This window comes from Trifolium pratense, linkage group LG3 (genome assembly GCF_020283565.1).
Source record: "Trifolium pratense cultivar HEN17-A07 linkage group LG3, ARS_RC_1.1, whole genome shotgun sequence".
NCBI classification, from domain to species: domain Eukaryota; kingdom Viridiplantae; phylum Streptophyta; class Magnoliopsida; order Fabales; family Fabaceae; genus Trifolium; species Trifolium pratense.
In genome coordinates this window covers 31,363,410-31,388,223 of record NC_060061.1, presented here as the reverse complement: position 1 = coordinate 31,388,223, position 24,814 = coordinate 31,363,410, and the positions used below count along the sequence as shown (strand labels likewise).

Genomic DNA, 24,814 nt, shown 5'->3' with positions numbered 1-24,814 from the left:
TACACCACAACAAAATGGTGTAGTAGAGAGAAAGAATAGAACCATTCAAGAGTCTGCTAGGGTTATGCTTCATGCCAAGGGTCTTCCATATCAATTCTGGGCAGAGGCTATGAGTACAGCATGCTACATACATAACCGTGTAACACTTAAAAAGGGAACATCTGCAACCTTGTATGAATTATGGAAGGGAAGAAAGACAACTGTGAAACACTTTCACATTTTTGGGAGTAAATGCTACATTCTTGCTGACAGAGAACCAAGACGAAAACTTGATCCTAAAAGTGAAGAAGGTATATTTCTGGGATACTCTTTAAATAGCAGAGCCTACAGGGTCTATAACTCAAAAACCAAAGTCATTATGGAAACGATCAATGTTGTAATTGATGATGCACCATCCACTCAAACACAGGATGTGGAAACAGATGTTGAACCATCTCTTGACAATTCTGATGAGATGACACAAAGTGAAAAGTCTGAATTAAAAGGTGAGGAATCTGATCAAGACTCTATACCTGTCCCAGTAAAAGCACCATCTATTAGGACACAGAAGAATCATCCTAAAGATCTAATCATAGGTGATCCAGACCAGGGCATTGCTACCAGAAGGAAAATTGATGCTATCTCAAACACTTGCTTTGTATCAAAATTTGAGCCTAAGAACATAAAAGAGGCTCTTACTGATGAGTTCTGGATTGGAGTAATGCAGGAAGAATTGAATCAATTCAAGAGAAATGAAGTCTGGGATCTTGTTCCAAGACCACATGGAGTAAATGTCATAGGTACTAAATGGATATACAAGAATAAATCTGATGAGAAGGGCACAGTAACAAGGAATAAGGCAAGACTGGTAGCTCAAGGCTACACTCAGGTAGAGGGAATCGACTTTGATGAGACCTTTGCCCCCGTAGCAAGACTAGAATCCATAAGGCTGCTTCTTGGTGTAGCTTGCATCCTCAAACTCAAACTCTACCAAATGGATGTCAAGAGCGCCTTTCTAAATGGGTATCTTCATGAAGAAGTGTTTGTTGTACAGCCCAAAGGTTTCACAGATCCAAATCATCCGGATCATGTCTACAAACTGAAAAAGGCTTTGTATGGCTTGAAACAAGCACCAAGGGCTTGGTATGAGAGGCTTACTGAATTCCTGATCAAACAAGGATACAAGAAAGGTGGAAATGACAAGACCTTGTTTGTCAAAGAAATGAATGGAAACTTGTTGATAGCACAGATATATGTTGATGACATAGTCTTTGGAGGGATGGCGGAACCGATGGTCCAACACTTTGTGAGACAGATGCAGTCTGAATTTGAGATGAGCTTGGTAGGTGAACTAACCTATTTTCTTGGATTACAGGTAAAACAGATGGAAGACACAATATTTGTGTCTCAAAGCAAGTATGCTAAAAATATCATAAAGAAATATGGCATGGAAAATGCTGCCCACAAAAGAACACCTGCTGCCACACATCTGAAATTAACCAAGGATGAGAAAGGTGTAGATGTAGACCAAAGCCTGTACAGAAGCATGATAGGAAGCCTACTGTACCTCACAGCAAGCAGACCTGACATCACCTTTGCTGTTGGTGTATGTGCAAGATACCAAGCTGAGCCAAAAATGAGTCATCATACACAAGTAAAAAGAATTTTGAAGTATGTCAATGGAACTTCTGATTATGGAATAATGTATTCCCACACCAACAATGCTAGGTTGATGGGATATTGTGATGCAGACTGGGCTGGATGTGCTGATGACAGAAAAAGTACCTCTGGTGGATGTTTTTACCTAGGAGAGAATCTTATCTCATGGTTTAGCAAGAAACAAAACTGTGTTTCTCTATCCACTGCAGAGGCTGAGTACATTGCAGCTGGGAGTAGTTGCTCTCAATTATTGTGGATGAAGCAGATGCTTAAGGAATACAATGTTGAACAGGATGCTCTAACATTGTACTGTGACAATTTGAGCGCCATAAATATTTCAAAAAATCCTATACAGCACAGTAGAACAAAGCATATTGACATTCGTCATCACTTCATCAGGGATTTAGTAGAAGAAAATATTGTGAAGTTGGAGCATGTTGCAACTGAAGAACAGGTAGCCGATATCTTTACTAAAGCACTAGATGCTAATCAATTTGAAAGGCTTAGGGGCAAATTGGGAATTTGCCTACATGAGGAGTTATAGCAGTTAAGGCAATATGTGCGCGCAACCGTTTTGTTCTCCAAATTTCAACAATTGGCGCACGTAAATCAAGGAAAGACAAAAATTACTTTCCATAACTTCCCACTCACACGCTATCAACTCTCATATCATCATTATTCCTTTTCAAAACCTTCAACTTCCTCTAAACTTCTTGCTGCGATCTGCAAACTCAAATCATCATCTCAAATCGTCAAAAACTTCAAAAACTTCAACAATTTCTCTATGAAAATGTCTCAATCTTCCGGTTCCGCTCATATCAAAAACAAAATCGCTGATACTGTGAAAACAAGATCAAAATCTAAGAAGGAAGAAGCAACTACTGTGGTCAATGCGACACCGATATCAAGCATCCCTGCAACCAGTTCTAAGAAGAAGAAATCTGCAAAATCCACTAAGAAAGTAAGTGAATCGTCTCCTTCTATTTCAATTAAATCTGATACTGTCAAATCTAAGAAGAAGAAACCCCAATCTCCCGTAAAAAGGGGTTTGAGCATGTCTGATCTGTACTTGAGTAAGAATCCTCTTGAAACTGCGAATGTGGAATCGCATGGTGCTGCCTCCGACAAAAATGCGAATGTTGAATCGTCTAGTAAAGCTAATGAAGAAAGTGCTAAGTCTGTTTCAGAAAAGGTCAATCAAGAAACCCCTTCTGCACAGGAAAACCCTATTTCTGTTGAAACCCTAGGAAAAACCCAAAATGTTGCTGAGAATGTTATTGTGACAAACAATCCTAATGGTCCTGAGAATATGGCAGTTCCTACGAATGTCATAACTGATGTTGCTGAAAAACCCCAAGAAAAAGTTGTTGTGACCAATGCGCCAACCGGTGTTGAGCCACCCTCTATACCAACTGATGCTGAGAAGGATGTTGAAGCATCCAAAGGAGGTTCTAGCCCACATGCTAACACTGCCACTGGGTCGTTTGGCAGTAGATCTAATTCTGAAGCTTCCACTGAAGAGGAAGTAAACAAAGAAAGTACTCCTGACCATGTGGCTGATTCTGAGGCAGAAATTGAAGCTGGTGGGGATTCTGAGAAAACCACCAATGAAGAACAGAACATAGTGGATGTTGATGAAGTTCCCTCTGAAGAAGATCTGCAACCTCCACCTACTCAGAAAGGAATTGGAAGAAGACTGAGAAGCAGGACCACTACACCTGCACCTGCTGTTACCACTACCCCTGTTATCACCAAGAAAACAAAGGACACTACTCTGAAGCCTGTCAAGTATGGTCCTAAGAAAGGATGGAGCAAGTCTATACCTCCTCCTGAGAAGAAAAAGGGTGTGCTGAAAAGGAAGAGTGCACCATCAAGTGACTCTGAATTTGAAGCTGAAAAGGATGACTCAAGCATCAAGCCTCCTGCTAAGAAGGCTATGTCTGCCAAGAAGGCAATGCCTCAAGCTGCTGCTCCTGACACTGAAGACTTCCCTTGTGACAATGTTTCATTTCATCTTCCATCTTATGCTCAACGATGGGGAATAATATGCAGAAGAAGATTGGCTTTGGAGAGGGAACTAGGCAAGGATATTCTAGAGTGTGAAGAGATTGTGAGCTTGATCAATGATGCTGGATTGATCAAAACTGTGTGGGGCTTAGGCTCTTGCTATGAGAAGCTGGTTAGGGAGTTTGTTGTCAACATTCCTATAGGTTGTGACAATCCCTTGGACAAAGAATTTCAGAAGGTATATGTTCGAGGAAAATGTGTGACATTCTCTCCAAGTGTGATCAACAAGGTGCTGGGTAATGCTGATGATCCTCATCCAAACATAGAGGTATCTGACAATGTGGTCTGCAAAACTATCACAGCTGACAAAGTGAAAACCTGGCCAAAGAAGGAGAAAGTACCTGCAGTCAATCTGACCCAAAAGTATGCCATTTTGAATCGTATTGCATCTGTCAACTGGGTTCCTACTACACATGCATCTGATATTGCCACAAATCTGGGTAAGCTCATTTATATGATTGGTACTGGTACAAAATTTAATGCTGGTCAATATATCTTTAATCAAGTTGTGCAGCATGCTAAGACTTCTGTCACCAAGCAACCCATTGCATTTCCAACTTTGATCTGTGACATCATCTTGTCCCAACATCCTAATATAAGGCATGAGGGTGAGACTGCTAAGAAAAGGGCAACTCCTCTGGCCATTCATCAGAAGCTGTACAGTAAACAGCATGCTCCAGATATTATTGGATCATCAAATGCTGCTGCTGACACTCCTATGACAAGGAAGGAGATGATTGCTATGCTGGAAGCAAACTGTAAGGAGCTAGATGAAAAGAAGTTGCAGTTTGAAAGGATGATACATGCTCTCAGGGTTGAAGAGGCTGCAGCTGATGCAGGTGATGATGGTACTAGTGGTGAAGAAGAAGCTGACTCAGATGCTGAAGGAGAAGAAAGTGATTCCTCCCCAAGTGCTTCTGTGTAATTCTGATGTTTCTTTATTGTTTTTTTCTGGATTTTTGTTTTGTATGTCTGTGGGCTGAGTCCTGAATTTAGCACCTAGTGTGCATGGTTTGTAATACTTTGTATGCACTTTCTGTCCTGCTACTATCTGCACTGCTTTTGGATATTATTTTATGCAGTCCCCATTTTGTCTATTTTGTGGCTAAAAAGGGGGAGTAGATATGATATTTGTATGCCATAATAGATGCTGAGCTATGATGTGCCATTAGATGCTGGATCATCTGAATAAAACTATGCAAGAACTAAGGGGAGTAAGATGAACTTGGTACTCGCCTTTACTATTGAGGGGGAGCAATAGTTTTCTGCTAAGCACACAATGTGCTACTGCATGTTGAAGCATCATCTGTTACCTGAGAATTTATTTTTCTCAGCCTTGAGGGAATTTATTTTTCCCCAGTGTTTCTTTTTATGAGAATCTTGTACTCTCTATTGGCAAACTCCTGTGAGGCTTCTTGTGCTTGCTCTTCCGCTGTTGCATGCCTCTGAAGTTCTAATTTGATACATGATATATATGCTATTTTTATATGAGGGGTTATTAAAACAAGCATGTTAAACTATTATACTTCATGACTGTGTGCCTATGTTGAGTTGAAGAAAGGTAGCTTGTGTATCTCTCTAGAACGGTTGAAATAATCTTAGGATGTTTTAGCCAAAAATTGCCAAAGGGGGAGATTGTTGGCGTTGTATGGTTGGCCTCATTTTTCTAAAACATGTGATCCTTCCTGATGTGGAACTACATGCTTCCACCATCAAGTATAAGCAAGATGTTGGGTACAATGCTTCAACATTGGATACCACATCCAGTAGGTCGGGCCTGTGTATGTTGAGATCTCGCGCCCAAATTCTAAATATGGAATCCATAATAAATATTCGTATGTGATAAGGAGCGGCGTTATGATTAATTAATAATGGATCTCGTGACCCAGTTTCGTTTGCTAATCAGATCTTCCAGCTAAGGAAACAAAACATTTTTAATTGAAGATCATTCCTTGAAGGAACCATTAATCATGCTGTGCTATTGAAGCCTAATTGAAGACCTAGCCCGTGCTAGTGTAGGTTATTTAAAGGATGTTGACACCATTGTTCAAGGCACTGAAAACCAGATTTGAGTCTTACAAAGCGTGAGTTTAGTTTTTAGTATTGTGTCTATTGTGTTCTGAGTCTTGTGTTGTTTTACCACTAGACTAGGAACTGTGTGTTTGTGCATTGTAATATCTCTTGAGCTTCTAAGCAAGGAGATAGTGTGTGTATATCATTCCAAAGCTTTTAAGCACGGAAGTCGTGTGTGTGTTTTATGAAGTGTGTCTTCATCTATTGAATCTAGAAGTGTACGATCACAGTGGCTGTGGTCAAGAGGAGGTGAGCGGAGGTTCTCATACCTAAGTGTGTCTTAGGTAGAATATAGCACGGGTGGTGATTAGGTGAGAAGTCATAAACGGGAAGTTTATTGAGAGCTTCAAACTAATACTATCATAGTGGATTCACTCCTGGATTGGTATCCCCCAGAGTAGGCTTATGCTGAACTGGGTTAACAAATTACTGTGTTAATTTATTTTCAGTTTGTTAAGTTTATTATCTTTTTTGTATGCGCTGTTGGATGTTGGATCATTTGTTCACGCATTAAAAGTGTATTATAGTGGTGAAGCGTTGAGTACAACATCTTAACACTAGTGTGCCAGAATTTCAGGGACTTTGTATCCGGATGATGCCGATTGGGGGGCACATCAGGCGAGGGAGCTGACATCATTCCAGGCCAGGCAAGCTTACAATTCGGGTCTGAGGAATTCTGAGTTAGCGGAGATCGAGAGGCGCCGCCCGGTTGAGCAGGATGAGGCAGCTGCTATGGAGAGGGAGATGCTGGATGTGGACGGGCTGAATCTGAACTTGAATAGCCCTTTCACAAACTACTTCACTGGCCATCCGGATGACACCGCTTGACGTCCTTGGTTATGATTTTCTGCTGCTGCTACTCTATCTCTACTTTTACTTTCGTTTACCTTACTTTCGTTGGTTTGTAATAATAATTTGATGTTGCTTGGATTTGGCTGGATTTATTATTTTAAACTTTGAATTTGAACTTTGTCTTGTTTGATTGTGGAATGGTTTTTACCTTTAGAATTTGTTTCAATACTTTGGCATGTTCCTTCTAGTTACTTGAGTATCAATTGCATGATTTTCTCCGTGTGTAATTTGTGAAACTTGCATTGCAATAGCTTGTTGCACTCATGTGATCAAGAGGCAAAGGAAGGGAACACACACTTTTTGACCGGTTCTTTGATTCGACCCAACCGAGAGGTATTGAGCCAAACACTCCTTTTCCTTCTATGTGTGATATCCACTCATGTATTGTCTCTCGATTTTGCTTGTCGTCTTTTTATTTGATTGGTACTTTTGTAGCACACACGAGGCATGTTCCTTGGTACCTTTGAGCTTTTCTATCCGCCCTTACATATAATTATCCTTTGCTTAACCAATTTGAGCTGAAAAAGAAAATGTTATTTTGCTCAACCTTAAGAAAATGTTGATGAAAAAAAAGGAATGACTTTCTTGGAGGTTAGGCACCTAATTAGTGGTTGATGCACATTGCTCACCACTAAGTTTGGGGTTGCACTTTGGAATTAGCAACAAATAAAGTTTGGGGTGAGGGTACTAGAGAACTTATACAAAGTTTGGATTGAAAAATTTCAAAAATTGTGCAAAGCTTTAGTCAAGAGAAAAATGATAAAAAGACATGAAAAATGAAAAAAAAAAAAAAAAAAAAAAAAAAAAAAAACAAGAAAAGAAATATTGAAAAGAAGTACAAAAAGAAGTGATAGCCTTGAATTCAAAAGAATTGCAAAACGTTAATTTGATGAATTGAAAAAAGTTCTCTAGTCCACTATAGTTCAAAAGAAGAAGGGGTTTGGTTTATGAATTTTTGACCTTAGGGGGATCTAACTCCAAGTTTTTCTACTACTTATCCCAAAATGTCACCATCCACCCTAGCCAAGCCACGTTATAACCCTAAAAGACCTCTAAAGTGTGTGCACAAAGTGAACCGAATGAATTCTTAGACTACATGCAAAATTATTGTTGACTTGCATTGATGTGTTGATTTGAGTGAATTACCAAAACTGAAGAGTGTATGTGAGTAGTGTGATGGGATCATAGAACCTTGGTTGAAAAGTGTGAATTACTTGAAAATGTCTTGCGGGAACGATTGTGCAATTGAGCATTGTTTGCAGGTGGATCATTGATCATCAGGCGATTCTCACGTATGTATGATTCGAGTGAATTTAAGGAAAATGCCAAGGTCTTGACACAAAAGCTTGAGGTAAAAGTTGTTTCCTTGAGGACAAGGAAAGGTTTAAGTTTGGGGTTGTGATGACGGATCGTCACACTCTCTAATCCATGCCTATTTTAGCAACATTAAATGCATTTTAGTAGGTTTTAAGCAATAAATGTAAGAGAAATCTATTCATAAGCATGATTACTTGTTTTGCAAGAAAACAGGAAAAATTGCAGGAAATTACTGATTTTCACTACGCTGGGGGCGTAGCCCATCACGCGCCGCGTGATGGAGATCACAGGGAGCCAAGTTTTTCACCTTGATCACGCACGGCGTGATGCCTGACCACGCGCTTCTTTTATTGGTGTGATTTTATTGACGAATTCACAACAATTGGCGCCCACCGTGGGGCAATCGGAACAATTTGAAGTGAGCACCATGGGTTATAAGTCGGATATCGAGGGACTTTCCGAAAGCAATTTGGAATTGTGGAAAGTGAAGATGGAAGCAATTTTAATGTTCAGGATAATGGGTAAAACATGGAGTGTTGTTACCCGGTGCCTTGAAGATAACGAGTTAATGGAGATGGTGAAGAAGAAGGTCGGCCTGGAGAGGCGGTGGTAATAATACTCGGGTTACTTCTGAAACAACAACTTTATTATGAGGATGCGGAGATGCTAGTGGAAGTTGGGAACCGGTGGAGTGTTGAGTCATGGACGTTGGATACTCCTTTCACATGTGGTCAAAGAAGGAATACTTTGGGACTCTAGAGCTAGTTGAAGGTGGATATGGCCTGAATAAAGGCAACGAACTAATTGAGTTGTATATTAGTGGTATATATATGTTTTTCTAAGTGAGAGGTGAGTTTTATCTAAAGTTATTTAGAAAATGAAAGTTAAATATTTATAAGTAAGAGAACGATAAATTTGAGAGAATCATGAACCTAATTGGTTTGCATATTAGTTGTTAATGGAATTTTTTTGGGTCAGGTAGTCTAGTGGTTAAAAAATCCACCTTAAATGTGAATAACTGGAATGTCCGGAGTTCGAACCTTGGCTTCTGCACATATAATGTGATGTCCCTACCAACTGAGCTAAGTTCACGGGACATCGTTAATGAAATTTTGATTGACAAACGAAATTATTATTTACAGTAAATAAATTATTTTATTTTTATTAAATTAGATAATTAAATCATCTAATCTAATATACACTTCCTATTTTTTGAATGTTTAATGACTCTCATTCCTACCTCAAAAAAAAGTAACTCACCTTCCAAAAAAAATTTTTGTCAAGACTCACCTTCCAAATTTTTATGAATGTAATAGTGCACCGTCAAAAAAAATAAAGTAATATTGCAATGAAAAATAAATAATACGAAAGACATGTGAGATAAAGATGAGTAATATTGGAATAATAATGCATATTTTCTTCGCACATGAGAAACAAAAATTGGGTGTAGAACCCACAAATAAATAATGTTATTTGAAGACTTATGAGTTTTGTCATGGTAGACTAGATGAGATAAAGCTTTTTAGTTTTTTATGAAGATTTTGTGTTGTGGTATAGGTTTCCATTAGTTCCTATCAAGAATAGAATATTGTTTCCATTGATGAGACTTGATTGTGATGATGGGTGGCAATGACATTACTTTGCCATTCTCATGTTTCTTTCTTTACTTTGCCATTTTAATGTTAATTAATGTCAATTCCTAATGTAAGGACCGGTTGATAGTAATCTGACTTAATAATAATAATGTGCCTAACTTAAGTCATTATTATAATTTTATTTTATCATAAAAGTTGCTTGCTATCCACTCATAAAAGGTGTGAGTCCATAAAATCTATTTATGTTATGAATGGACATGGGACCCGGGTATTTGTTTTGAGCGCTGTTGAGCATAAAAGCTGATTTTTGAGTGTTGGTGGGTTGTGGTTTGTTTTTAGGTGATCTCTCATACTTGTTTTCCATGTTCTACTTAGCATCTCCAATTTATGGTACACTATAACTTATATGTTGGCGTGTATCCATCTTTTCCTTAATTATGCGATAAACATCTCTTTAGTGTATTTTCAAATGTTTGGGTAATGTTGATTGAGACTTTCCATTCCATCTAACAAAAGCATCCAATTCAAAATATGATCAATAATTGACGGTAGTCCAACCCTCAAGTTTTCATTTTTGCATGTGGGTGATTATCAAAATACGATAAACATCGTCTATTTAAATAAAATTTGTTTCAGTATTTTATAGCAAACAAAGCATAACATTCGTTCCAAATCCAAATTTACCTGAACTATGAAGACAGAGAAATAAAATGTCACATGATAACTAGTCCACAAATGAGAGGACAAAAGAAGATGAAAATTAACTAACAAAGCCAAGTGGAATGATAAACTAAGAAAGAATGATGGTTGTTTCTACTTTAATTTTTCTAGATACAATATTTAATATTTGGTTGTTATTATATGCATATTTTTGCTATATTATATGCATACGACTTAAATACGTCGTATAAGAATTCATTGAGATCCCATGTGCCTCCAACAAGAGATTTATTGACTTACAAGGAAAAAACAAAGATATAAAAATTCTCTGATATAGTTTAATTTTCATAATTAATAATAATTATCATCAAATTAATTATCATTTGTTATTGAAGTTAACTACTTCTCATATAAATGGTCCAGATCGGTTTTCATTAGATTGTGTACAAACAAGTTGGTTTCCTTTGTATTAATGCATTATGCATAGGATTCTCTCGTATAGGGACGGATCCAGAAACTTATTTAATGTGGGGCCGAAAATTAAAATAATAAATAAATTATTTATTTTTTGGTCAAATAGTCTAGTGATTAGATTCATACACCTTAAGGGCCCGTTTGGTGCACAGGATAAGAGACAGGATAGGATAACTGTATCATATCCTGCTGCAATCCATTGTTTGATGATACAGCAGGATATGATAAGTAAGTGTGGAAAAGTGAAGAACCTAAAATTTAAATACAGATCCCTCCATAAGTTAATGCCTAAAGCTACTAATTGAGTTGTATTAACACGACAATAAATAAATATATAATAGTTAAATATATTTTATAACAAATAATTAAATACAATATTATATTTAGTAAAAAAAATATAATAATTAAATACAATATTGCATTGTTTATCTTAATAGTAAACGTCTAACTTCATCTCATAAAATTCATCTTAAATTTGGACTTTAGCAAACTAGTATAATAAATATATATAATCAAAATATTAATTAAATCTGGTAGTTCTTTGAAAGTGATGGTGGCTATTAGGCCTTTACTAATTCAACAATGTACGAATATGATAAGTTGATAACTATACTAATCTATCAATATATTAATATGATAATTATATGGATGAGGGAGAGGCCTCAGCCCCTGCTTGCCACCCTCTATGTCCGTCCCTGCTCATAGTTATATGTATGTGTGTTAACGTTGCATGGAAATGGTTAGATTTGAAGTTTCATGATTTTTTAAGGAGATTCAATAGAAAAGGAAAACATCATAATAATTTGATCAAACAAAAGTAAAGTTTGACTATAGATGAATTGAAGAATGAATCATTGTAGAAAAATGAGTACAAGTACTGCTAGCTCGCTATAATTTTCACCATGTATCCTAAGTTAAGGCAATAAATGTTATCATGCTGTATTTTGGTGTAAACGTGACATAGACAGAATCTCTGCATCCATTGCTCTTGGATTAGAAATGAGAAACCAAACATAGTGTAAATATCTCCACTACTTATTAGATTCTTTATATTGGAAAATTGGAGAATTATGTGTTTCAATATTTATTTCTCTAAATCACAGTAAGTAGGATCTTTAAATATCTCCACTACTTAGACTCTTTATACAGTATATGCTATAAGGCCAATTCTTTTCTTTTTTTTGACAAACTATAAGACCAATTCTTAAAATGACATTTTAGAAAAAAAAACTATTTAAATTAATTTTTTAATTAATTTTTTTATATAAAATATTCCTGTATAAAAAAAACTAACACAAAAACAATGAATATATACACTATAACTTATAAGTTGGTGTGTATCCATTTTTTCCTTAATTATACGATAAACATCTCTTTAGTGTATTTTCAAATGTTTGGGTAATGTTGATTGGGACTTCCATTCCATGTAACAAAAGCATCCAAATATATACTCCAACCCAAGTTTTCATTTTTGCATGTGGACGTGGTTGATTCTCAAAATATGATAAATTAACAACATCTATTTAAAAAAAATTTGTTTAGCGTTTTAAGGCAAACAAAGCATAACATTCATTCCAAGAAATAATAGCACATTGTAATTTAATTTTATTTGTTTGCTTATTCTTTTACTTTTTTATTACTCACATTAACACTAACAAAACAGAAAGTATTCTCCATCATCTATTGTCACACACACATGATTTTGTGTTCGTGACCTGCATATGAAAGCAAAAGCCTTTTAGCCTCTTGGGATTTCTTCCTCGTTCATTCATCATTCATGCAAATTTTTGATTTTATATTTCAGTTGGTTTGTTTTACCAAGTTGGACTAATAAAAAGATTTTTCCATCTTAGATCAATCCATTCATATTTTTCAAAGCATGTTTAAAATAGTATAACAAAGTTTTTGCATAAAACTTTAGAATTGTTTAAAATGAGAAGAATTAAATATAAATTTTTGAAATTTCAAAAGATAAAAGTAGTAGAAATCTCGATTTGAAAATCAAATTTTGAATTATTTTTCTCCGATATACTTATTATAATGTGTGGTCAAGTTTGATAGATCTTTAGTCTCATTTAGGATTGTATTATAACATAAGTTAGATTTTTTTGTTAAGCTCCATTTGGTCTGTAAGTTTCATAAAATTACTTCTACTAATAGAAAACATCGCATGTATATTTCGGTCGGCGAATTTAATTTAATTGGTAGGGACATTCATGTATATTCTGGTCGGTAAACTTAATTTAATTTAGGTTTAAATAATGTTGTTGTTTCCGAGGTTCAAAATCGTTAAAAAATAATTTTCAGCCACCGAAGAGATTACTGGACTGAGTCGCGGGTGAATACGCTTTCTTTAAGACGTTTCGCGGCACTGCCCAAAATTGTGCAAGGCAGACGATCAACCACGAAGTCTCCAGGATAAAACAGCCCAGTTCTCTACTGATACCGATAAATACTGCACTGTAGACCATTCTTATATGGTAACTAAGACTATTCAAATCATAGGGAATAATATGGCGCTATGACCATTCTTAAATTTAAAGGAACTGTGATACTATGATCACTCTTAAAACATAATAATAATACTAATATTACTGTTAGTATTCTAATGGCGCTTACGGATATAAATCAGCAACAGCCACTTGGTTTGATACAAAAATTAATAACAAGCGGTCAGGATATCAATTAACAATATCCAATTAGTTATATTATGAATTGAACGCAATAAAACATGATTTCCACTTTACGACAAATATATATACACTTGAATTAGAGAAAAGTTTTGTCTAACCAAATCAAGTATATATCACATACAATTAAATCAACTGATAATGATTATTTATAAATCATTTGCCAGTATTAAAAGGATAAAAAAAAAGAATGAGAATACCAATTGCTTGTTGAATCAAACCATTACATGACAAGATGCCATAGTTGCTGTTAAGCTCGGCTTCTTCCCTCACAATATTAGCCATCGATTTTAGAACCAACCATCTCTGTTGTAAACACTATCAGTGTTGTTGTAAAACTAATTCAAGTGCTCTAATAGCATGTGCGTGTATTTGAGACCAGATTCTCAACAACACCGTTTTTTTCTTTATATTTAGGGTTAGTTTCTAAAAACTAATTAACACTGTTATTTCCTTTTAATAAAAATGGATGAGGTGGTCATGAAAAATAGGAACACTTGACTTTTTCTACTACTCTTCCTATTATTTAGTAACTCAAGTAAGTTTCTACAACATAGTCTATATTCATTATTTTTTATTCTCAAAATACACACTAGTATATAATATATACTAGTATGCTCTAGTACCCGATGAGTGACTCAAACATTTTATTTTCAATTCACACAAAATGTGCTCATTGTTCCAACAAATGTAGTTTTAGTCCTGCTATTTTTAGTTTTTTTATGTTTTGGTCCTCTTATTTTAAAATTCCACTTTTTGCCCCTCCTATTTTCTTTTTTTTGCAATTTTGGTCCCCCATCCCCACTTTAGTTCAATTTTGGTGATGTGCCCAATTCACTTGTGATGTGGCGGATGCCACGTGGACACAAAATTTCCAATGTAATTATTCTTTATTTTAATTTCAATAAAATATATTACAAAATATTTTTATTAATAAAAATAATTAATTAAAACATATTAAAAAGTATACTAGTATTATGTAATGTGTTTTAATCCTAAATCCCTAAAATACATTTCCTCTAATTCTCAAAACATGAAACAAATCTAGTTTTTTAGAAACCTACGATAATCATTGAAAACCATGATAATTAGAATTAACCTTGATAATTATAATAAGTTGATAAGACACTACAACATTTATCGTCTCTAGGAACAATTGAAAAGTGTTGCCAGAACTATGAAAATCGTTGCCTAAAAGAACAGGGGACGTTTTTTGGGCGTCTTTTATGCGAGCGTTACCTATTGTTTTGGGCGACGTTTTTTTACACTTTCTGGACACACTTTTCATAAACAATACAAATAAAGCATTTGTTGTCCTTGTGAAGTTTTAGATTTCTCACAATTCATGAAAATTTTAAACCAGATAAATAGCTACACCATGATGCCATTTTTTGTAGGATCAAAATTCGGTATGTTGTGATTAGAATGTGACAAATCTTGTAGAGTTACAAAGTTCTTTAACTAGCTGCTTCAAAATATGTATGATATTAAGTTTTTAACTTTCAACTTCCTATTCCTTATTATATTCATCTGAATCATGCATGGCCAATTATCTCATATATCTGAGGGGGAAAAAATGCATAAGTGTTGAAAGTACAAAAGTAAGTATGTTTTTATCGTCTCCACAGGGACTGATGCGATATCGATGCCGTTCAACAATTAATATAATTTCAAGTAAAGGATTTCAAAGATGGTTGATTACGAAAGTTGCGAAAACATGAAAGTAGTAAAGATGATTAATTTGACAGAGAGATTAAATTGCTGGGATTAGCTTTCAATCACTCATTCATACATATATTCCCTTAATCAGTTACACAGGTTCTAGTCATCTATCAATATTATCACTTATCGCTCGTCGAACGTTTCCGTGTCCAGATAACGCCGAGATATCTATTGTATCTATTAACCTCCGATGTCTCAGATCGTCAATCAATACAATAGCATTAAGATTCGATACTCTGAGTGAATATTAAACTTAAATCTATGTCTAGAATTTAGAGTTCAATAGATAATATCCTAGTTCTTAGATTCAAAAGGTATATGTCTATAACAATTCAAATCAAAGATTAAAACAACGAAAACAAAGATAACATCAATATTGAGAGACAACTAAAACCATATATAAAACCATGATCAATAGAAACACATACTAATAGAGTAATTTACACCTAATCCCAACAAAAGTGTCTTTAACTACTCATTATCATGATAGCTTTACACAAATGAGAAGAAAAGAGATGAAATAACAACACCGGTTGATTTCTCGAACATGGTGTGCATCCAACTCGTTTCCTCCGTCGTTCTATGCTCACTCTCTTCCTTTTTCCTCTGTTTTTAACTCTCTGTTCTCTCGTGTGTGTGAGAGTGTAAGAATGAATGAACTCTTGCATGCCTCTTATAGGCCTTGTATGATTGTATCCTTCAACCTTAAGAAATTGATTTTGCCACTTGACTTCCACTTATGCACCGTCTCTGCTTCTTTTGTTTCTTTAATGCCACGTTTCCTGCTTTCTTTCTTTTTCTCTTTAAACACCTATTAATAAAAGACACGTATCTAATAAATAATTTATAGGCATCTATTATATCTAATATATCAACATATTTACTACAAAATAGTAAAAATACTAAGTTATTAGTAAAGACTAATATTTAGTAATAGTTGGAGTTTTTCATTGAAATAACTTACAAAACAAGCCAATAAGTGCCTAAATTATATATGTAAAATCACCGATTTTTGGCACTTATCAACTCTCCCCAACTTAGAACTTTGTTTGTCCTCAAACAAAAGTCCTATAAAAAATTTCAAACATGCTTAAATACCACAAAGTGTTGGAATATTTTATATTAAATTATTATATTCCAATAATTGTTATGTGGGCATTTATATTTAAATTAATTATATTAGCTATTTATCATAATAAGAGCCTTAGTTGATAAGTGATCAGATAAAGTTTGTTGGATATTTGTGTGTTGGCCTCATTTTGCTAAAACAAATATACAAGCAAGATGTTGGACCAAATGTTTCAACATGTTAGGTACAAAAGATGTTGGACCAAATGTTGTAACATGTTTGGGTACGACAGTCAGATTGCCCAAATCTCGCGCATTTATTACACGTATCTGCTATATATGGAAATCCACTCTACAAACGTGTATATCAAGATTTGATCTGATCAAGACGTTATTAGTGCAGATATGTTCTTATCAAGACTTAATGGAATGATTCAACACATTGTTTATTTCCTAAAGAGGATCAACTATTTTAGGAAAGTTTTTATTAAGGTCTGATTTGCTTAGCTGGACGTGACTCAAAGACCAGCTGTGTTCTGAAGCTTATCTTGGAAGATCAGAAGTGTGCTAGCTCTGTCTATATAAAGAAGACTCAAGACCAAGATTTAATCAACCGAAACCATTGTTCATCAAAGATGTAGTCTTTAGGGTTTCGTGTCTTTAAGCCACTCTCTAGGAGAGTTGGTGTAAGTGAACCACTCGGGTTGTGAGATGGTCACTATGTCCTCACTCATAAACCTTTAGGTAATGAGTAGAGTTTTGTAATATCTCTGAAGCTTTTAAGCAAAGAGATAGTGTTTGTGAGCCTCTCACGTATTGATTTAATACTTGAGTAGGACGGTGTTTAATTGAGTTGTAATGTTTTAAGGTTACTCCTAAGCTTTGAAGTACGGAGTTAACTGTGTGTGATTTACTCGAAGCTTTTAAGCAAGAGTAAAGTTTGTCACGGTGATTGTCACCACATTTTATTCAACATCATATGAACAACACAGGTTGTGTTGGCTGTGTGGAAGTGGGATGGGATCTCATGTCTAGGAGTTCCTAGCAGAAGTTACATGAGTAGTGTCGAGGTCATAAGGCGTAAACCTAGGATTTGCTGGAGGTCTTAGTGTAAGACGTAAACCGAGGGTTTGCTGGAGGTCTTAGTGTAAGACGTAAATTCAAAGGGTTTGCTGGAGGTCTTAGTGACTAGAGCTATTAGTGGATTTCCTTCCTGGATTGGTATCCCCCAGAGTAGGCAGATTGGCTGAACTGGGTTAACAATTTCCTGTGCAGTTTATTTACTTGTTGATTTTATTATGTTTCGTAAGATGTTCCAACATTAAGTACGACATTCTCTTTAAGTTGAATGTTGGAACATCTGATCAAACATTATTTCTCAGTATCCGTTTTTAATTTTATATGCCTTGCCGTATTGTTCATGTCAGACCAGATGTCTCGACATTCTGTACAACATCTGGTTCTGCTATACCAGAATTTCAATTGGTATCAGAGTAGGCATCCTGTTCTGTTTTCTGGATGAGATCTTAGGGAAGATACTTTCTGGTTATGGGCAAGTAAGGAATACTGAAAATTTGTTTGAACTTGGAGAAGTTCACATTGATTGAATGGTCCCTAGAAGTGGAGGATGGACTATTCATGATAGGGTGTGTATTAGACCTATCTTTTGTTGTTCAGGCGTGTAGATCTTGTGATGAGTTGCTGTATGGTTTGATTTATTTTCAAACATGTGTTATTGTAGGGTGCTTGAAGTTTGTTGAGGAGTTTTGTGGTTTGAATTCCGCTGCATACATATTTGATGGAAAACTCCTGGTGGTTTTGTTTGTTGAGGATGCACCACTCCGTTCTATGATGTAAGCCCTGGTGTGGTGATGCTCAAGGAGAGTTTTTTTTATTAACTTGTTAGAGATGCCAAAGATACTTGGGGGTGATCTTAAGTCCACTCATAAAGGCACTCATGTATGAGTTTGTTGAATAGGAATCTGAGGGAAGTTATGAGCAATTTATTTTTGCTTCTAACTCTAAAAAGCTAACCTCCAATGGCTTTGATAAAGGATTTCTTGGTGTGTTCCGTTAGAAGGGAACTGATGTCTTATCAGATGTTGGAACATCTGATGGAACATCTGAAGAGCAGATTCTGCAGAATTTTGTTGGATGACAGTAGGGCATGGCAGATGCTTGGGTGCTAAACAAGTGTGTGTTGGTTACATATGTTTGGAACCTTCTCCTGACCTGGAAGAGGAGGCATCTGTGTCTGAGATGGTTTCTACGCTAGAAACATGTCTTAGATAAGTTTCTTGGGACACGATCAACATATGGTTGACCTCTTGGGTTAGTTCATGTCTGATCCAAGTAAGTGGTAGTTGAAGTTGTGTGCAGTATTGATGTGTTATATGATATTTTAACCATGCATGTTATATTCTTGTGATAATATCTAGTTGCATGAATGCATGATTAAACAAGGAGGATTTATTTTTTTTGGGACCAAAGGCTTATGGTTCTCTGGTATTTTTGGTGAAGTTAATTCTTTACCTTGTGCATTAAAGATATCTTTTGAATTAAGATTGACGAAGTTTTTACTTCCCTTCAACATGTATGCTTGTGTTGAAGTGAAAGGAAGTATATGTTGCATCCCTCTCTCCATTGTCTGGTGCACACCAATCAAGGAAAATCCATCTGATGTATTTAATGCTTCCACTAAGGTTACAAGTGAGTTTGTTGATGAGTCTCTCAAAGGATCTGTCTCTGAAAATGATGTTGTGTCGAATATCGGTACATCTTTGGCACCTAAGACTGATGTTGTGCTAAGTACTGTCACATCTGTGATACCTGATATTATGTTGGATCAAAGTGTTCCAGATACCTGTTAGAGGGAATCTCCTCTATAGGTTCAGAAGAATGGCATCAAACATCTCAAAGTAAGGCAACAGGTTAGAACATTAGAAGAAGTTTTTGAGATGTAAAATATGCACGTGCCTGCATGTGTGGATGATTTGATATTGAAGGTTGATCAACTACTGATGGTTGATTCTCCTGTTTCCCCTTGCAAGAGTTATGGACTACTATGGTATCTTCAGACCATAGTTCAGGATGAAACCGATGGGATTTAGATTGATGTCATAATTAATGTTGAAACATCTTCTCCAACATATGCTCCTTCAGCCAAGGAAGCTGGTTCTACTCAGGGTGGAGTACAAGGTCAAGCAACTGACCTAATCTGGAATGACTTTTTTTGTAAGAATAACTGTCATGAGTGGATGTTATCTGTTGGTGCCATATATGTGCAGAAGAATGATGTCAGATCTAATGTCCTACCTTGTGTGAGAAGGTAATCCTATCTGACAAATGATAAATACTTTAATGGGAGCTAAGTATCTGTATATCCTTTGTTGAAGTTATGCATAAAACTGATATATTTGTCTGAAGAGCTGTGCAATTATGAAGTCTGAACTTTATTGTTCGGAGAGTATATTTCTCTTCATGGTATTCAGGTGTTTTGAAAAACCTGGATGATCTGCATTGATGGTACTCTATTGGGAGCTTCTTGAAGGATGTCTATGCACAATGAGTCCTTTTGAATGATGATTTATGAACCAATGTAATTGGGTTCCAAAATCAGAAGCTGATGTCCCAAATGATGTTGTAACATCATATTTACTGATGGTTGTTCTGTGGAAGGTGCTTGAGACTTTGCATGGGAGTGCTCAAGCTGTGTGGTCAGAAGACGTGTTTCTGACTATGTGAATCAGAATGTGGAGGTTCTGATCTTGTTTTAATAGTATGCTCTGGCAATGCATGACTATTTATTCCACTAGTATCAACAACTACTAGTGAATGTAAGGGCATGAGAATATTGTCAAATACTGAGGTTTGATAATTGTCTTTGGTTTTCTTCTGTTGCAAGTCACTCTAGAAAATGGTTGATAATCAGGATCTTAGTCAAGCTTTTAAGCAAACTAAGATGTTTTGGATTTTGTGAGTGACTTTACACCTTGTATGCATGACATTCTGCCTATTCAAAAGGTCATGATACATAGTGTGGTTCTGCTAGGACATTGATCAGATGTGTCCTTGTTAAGTGAAGAGGTCAGAATGCTTGGATGTATTCTCAAGAAGTGGGAATATCTGACTCAGAATCGACTCTACTGAAGGAGTTGGTGTTTCCCTTCAACATGAAAGCATGAAGTCTTTCACATGTTTTCATTTAGTGCTCGAGTTTTCATCTTCAGCTGGAGCCCTGATTATCTATGACAGGTAGAGTCATGTGTTTATCTGTGGATTGCATTGGTACATATATATTGTCTAGAGTGTTGTACAAGCTTGTGGAGATCTTATGCCTCATATGAGAATATGATGTCAGGCAACATGTTGTGACATTATGAAATTATTAACAAGGCATGGTTGATTCTATTCATGTAAAGCTGAATAATTATATCAGTTATCCACATATCTCTCGAGTGGTTAAATGGTTGAGTCTGGGAGAATTTATTTTTCTCTACAGATTTTTTTTGGAAGGACTTTCCAAGAGTCTTCATTATTGAGAGATGTCACAAATGTGATATTCAGATGTCTTGGTATGTGTCACTAAGTCTAAGTGAAAGAAGAACACTTAGAATCAAGTGGAAGACAGTATGTTTGAAGATGTGTTGATCAATGCAAGTAAAAGAAGACAATGTCTGACTGAATGTTAGAACATTATTCGAGACATGTTTCCTGTAAGATCAACAAGGAAGTGAAATGGACAGTGTGATCAACCACGTGTCAGAAGGGAATGCATGAAAGGTCTGTGAATACTTTGAATCCATCTGAAACTACTTCTATATTGCTTGGGGAACAAAATGTGCATCATCTAGGAAACCTATTTCTAAATCCATTATCCAGGTTAATCTTATCTCTCAAAAGGTCCTAAAAAGGTCTATCTATGTTTGTTGATGATGTTAATAAACCTACCAAACTTGTTTTGATAATCTCATTGATTCAGTTGTCACCCCTAATGTTGAATTAAATGTTGTTACCTCTGTTAAAGGTTTTTGTCAGTTCAAATGTTGTGGGTAGTGTTGAAACATCTGTGAGATCTGTCTCTGAAATTGTAATTCTAGATAAACCAAGATCTCTTAAAACCATAGGTCAGTCTAGTATGAATGTTGTGGTTGTTGATGACATTTTTTTTGAAATTTTTTCATGTGTCATCTTTCAAAGTTGTTGATTCTGTCACTTTGTTATTCCCCACTAAAGTTGTGGTTGTGTCCCCCAAAGAAACCTCACCTGAGTCTGATGTCACATCAGATGTTGAAACATCTTGGACCAACCTGTTCGTGTTGTTGAAACCTGTTCTACAATTCCCCAAATTGATGCTAATATGGTTCTGAGAGTCTTAAACCTGATGGTGGTTTGGATTATTGAAGTTTAGACTTTGGTGGAAGAAACTGATCTTGATGATCTTCCACGTGACCAAACTATTGCTCAAAGTATGACTGAAAGAGAACTGGTCATGCTATGACTATTTGTGTGGATGTGCATTCTGATGAGAAGTACTATATGTGTTCAGATGTCTTGTGATCAGATGTGATAATGGTCAGATATGTGATACTTAAATGAAATTACTACTACTATATGTGACAGTTTCAGATCTTCTTTTGAAACCTCTAGCTTTATGTTCTCATGAAATATGCTATGATGTCACCCATGATGTTTACACATCCTGATCTGATTTTTGAGAATTGATTATTCTCTGATGTATGAGAATTTATTTTCTTCAGTATATGAGAGTTTATTTCTCCCTTTGTGCCTTAAAGGAGAAAGAAGTTATGAGAAGTATTACTAGTTCCTGACATTATTATCTCTGCTGGTGTGTATGTTGCTGATTCCACAAACACAATTATAGATGTTCTTGTTGCTGATGTATCTCAGACAAAAGATGTTATTGGTTCTGTTGTTGATAAATCAAAACAAACTGTTCCTGAAAAGGATGTTGTGACAGACGTTGACACATCTGTGGACCAACCTAAGGCTGATGTTACTATTGTTCAGAAACTTGTTCAAGAAACTGCTGTGGTGAAAGATGTTGGGACATCTGTTGACCCATCTGACTCATCTGATGAAGAAACAGGATCTGATGAAGAGAATTCTACTAAGGTTGAAGAAGGGTCTCTCAGTCTAAAGAAAGTCATCAAACTGTGCCACTTAATGAAGAAGTGGTTGATTCTGAAAAGAATATGTATGAGGTTAATGTGCTTGCTAGTAAGAAGAGACAGAGTCTGAAAAGAAAGGAAGCATCTTCAAGTGACTCTAAGTATGATGTTGAGGAGGATGTGCCAGACATCACACCCTTTGCCTCAAAGAAAAAGTCTGGTGTGAAAAAGATCCCTCAGAATGTTCTTGTTGCTCTCTGTGACAATATTTCATTTCATCGTGCTTTCTTTGCACAAAGATGGGATCATGTGTACAAGGGGAGTTTTGGCTAGATGGATGCTCCATGCCCCGATTGGAAGACCACGTGCTTTGATACCATGCTGGAAGAACCCGTGCTACCATATGTTGCAACATCTTTGCTAACATGTGACGTATTTTGTGATTGCTCCTATTTGCTCTGATACCACGCTAGATAAACATGTTGAAACATCTTTGCTAACATGTGTTATGTGTTGTGCTAACATGTGTTGAAACATCTTTGTTGTCAATGCTCTGATACCATACCGGAGGAACCTGTGCTATCTGATGTGCTACTAGATGGTGAAACATCTTGGTCATCATGTTGAAAATTTTGTGCTGATGAAGTGTGATCCGCTTTAGGCTATTTGATGATGACTTCACTGCTGATTTATATCTAATGAGGTATGTATCCCATGGTGTTGTCTTCGTTTGTAGTAGCTTTGTGCACTATGTTCCTGGATATCTATACTATTGTACTCTTTGATTAATGCATGAAGACCCTATTTTGTCTAAACTTCTGACTAAAAAGGGAAGTAGTTTAGTAATTGGTAGGCATGATATGTTTTGCTGCTAATGTCTATTGTGCTACCTGATGTTGAATCATATGCATGCTCTTTTAGTGGTTGGATGTGTTCTACTATATGATGTGGTGTCTGATGCTTAGACATCTGCTAATCTGAGTGGTGTAGTATTGAATCTGCGTTGCTGTATGCTTATGTGCTGATATGGATGATAAAATTGAGGGGGAGTAAGAATTGTTTTCTGATGATCATTCTGATAAGCATGTGCCAAAGTAATTGGAGGGAGTAAAATTAATTTTTGCTCTGATTCTGATTTTGAGGGGAAGTAGCATAATGCAGTAAGTAGTTACTATTCTATTGTGCAATGATCTATTTGTTTGCTCTGGATGATGTCCTGCCATATGTTGGAACATCCTGGTTGCATGAGAACTTATTTTTCTCAGCTTTGTGGGAATCTACTCTTCCCAACTGCTATTTTGTGGTTTGCTTAAGGAGTTGTGATCTGTGATGTGTTTTGTGTGCGGTAGCAGTATGTGATGTATGGTATCTGATGATTATATGATGTGGAGCATAATGTTGAGGACATTTTCCTTTTCTGTTGGTACGTGATGTAATGCTTCTGCTATTTCAAGACTATGGATTGCTAGATACTAATATATTGATCTGTTATGCTCTGATATTCTGCACTATGGATTTCTGTGATGTTCATTACTATTGCTCTTAATGCACGAAGTTTTTGCTTGGCATATTTTGTGGCTAAAAAGGGGGAGTAGTATGTTTGTGTTTGTCTGCTACTTTACAATGTTGTATCTGATGTTGTGACATGCTAGTCTAGCCTGTCTATGAAGAAGTAGTAGTGTGTGTTGTGACATGCATGAATTCAGGGGGAGTAAGAACCATTTTTTTTCTGATGGCCTGATGAGATGCATGAGCTGATGTATTCAGGGGGAGCAAAAGTATGTTTTCTCTGATCTGATATTAAGGGGGAGTAATGCAATATCAATTTCTCTGCTTATGTGTGCTTAATGTATAGATGTTATGATGCGCTACAAAATGTTGAAACATCTTGATGCTGATGTGGGAATTTATTTTTCCCAAGTGTGCTTGTGAGAGTTTATTTCTCTCTACTGAAGGATGAAGCTAAGTTGGTTATGATTCCGCTGCTGTGTATGCCTCTGATGGTTTATGGTAAAGTTTATTTCTTTACCCTGTGCGTTATTTTCATTTGAGGAATTCTTTTGGAAGTACGTAACATAGAAGATGTTCTACCTTCCTTCATATTTGTGTTCTCACGTTGACTTGAAGGGTTGTATGGTTTTTAAATCTCTCTATGCTAATTAATGGGCCGAAGTTGTTTTAGCCAAAAATTGCCAAAGGGGGAGATTGTTGGATATTTGTGTGTTGGCCTCATTTTGCTAAAACAAATATACAAGCAAGATGTTGGACCAAATGTTTCAACATGTTAGGTACAAAAGATGTTGGACCAAATGTTGTAACATGTTTGGGTACGACAGTCAGATTGCCCAAATCTCGCGCATTTATTACACGTATCTGCTATATATGGAAATCCACTCTACAAACGTGTATATCAAGATTTGATCTGATCAAGACGTTATTAGTGCAGATATGTTCTTATCAAGACTTAATGGAATGATTCAACACATTGTTTATTTCCTAAAGAGGATCAACTATTTTAGGAAAGTTT

At 36.0% G+C, this 24,814-nt stretch overlaps 1 protein-coding gene across 1 annotated transcript; it reads left to right on the top strand.

Moving 5' to 3' along the window:
- The first annotated feature begins 2,428 nt into the window (after window positions 1-2,428).
- LOC123914957 (probable histone-lysine N-methyltransferase CG1716) lies at window positions 2,429-4,630 on the top strand. Its single transcript, XM_045966119.1, has one exon. It carries the CDS (start codon window positions 2,429-2,431, stop codon window positions 4,628-4,630), a length of 2,202 nt encoding a protein of 733 aa, XP_045822075.1.
- Window positions 4,631-24,814: the final 20,184 nt, after the last annotated feature.

What these genes read in the sequence shown, in the direction of transcription:
- LOC123914957 (XM_045966119.1), top strand. Translation starts at nt 2,429, where the DNA reads ATGTCTCAATCTTCCGGTTCCGCTCATATCAAAAACAAAATCGCTGAT.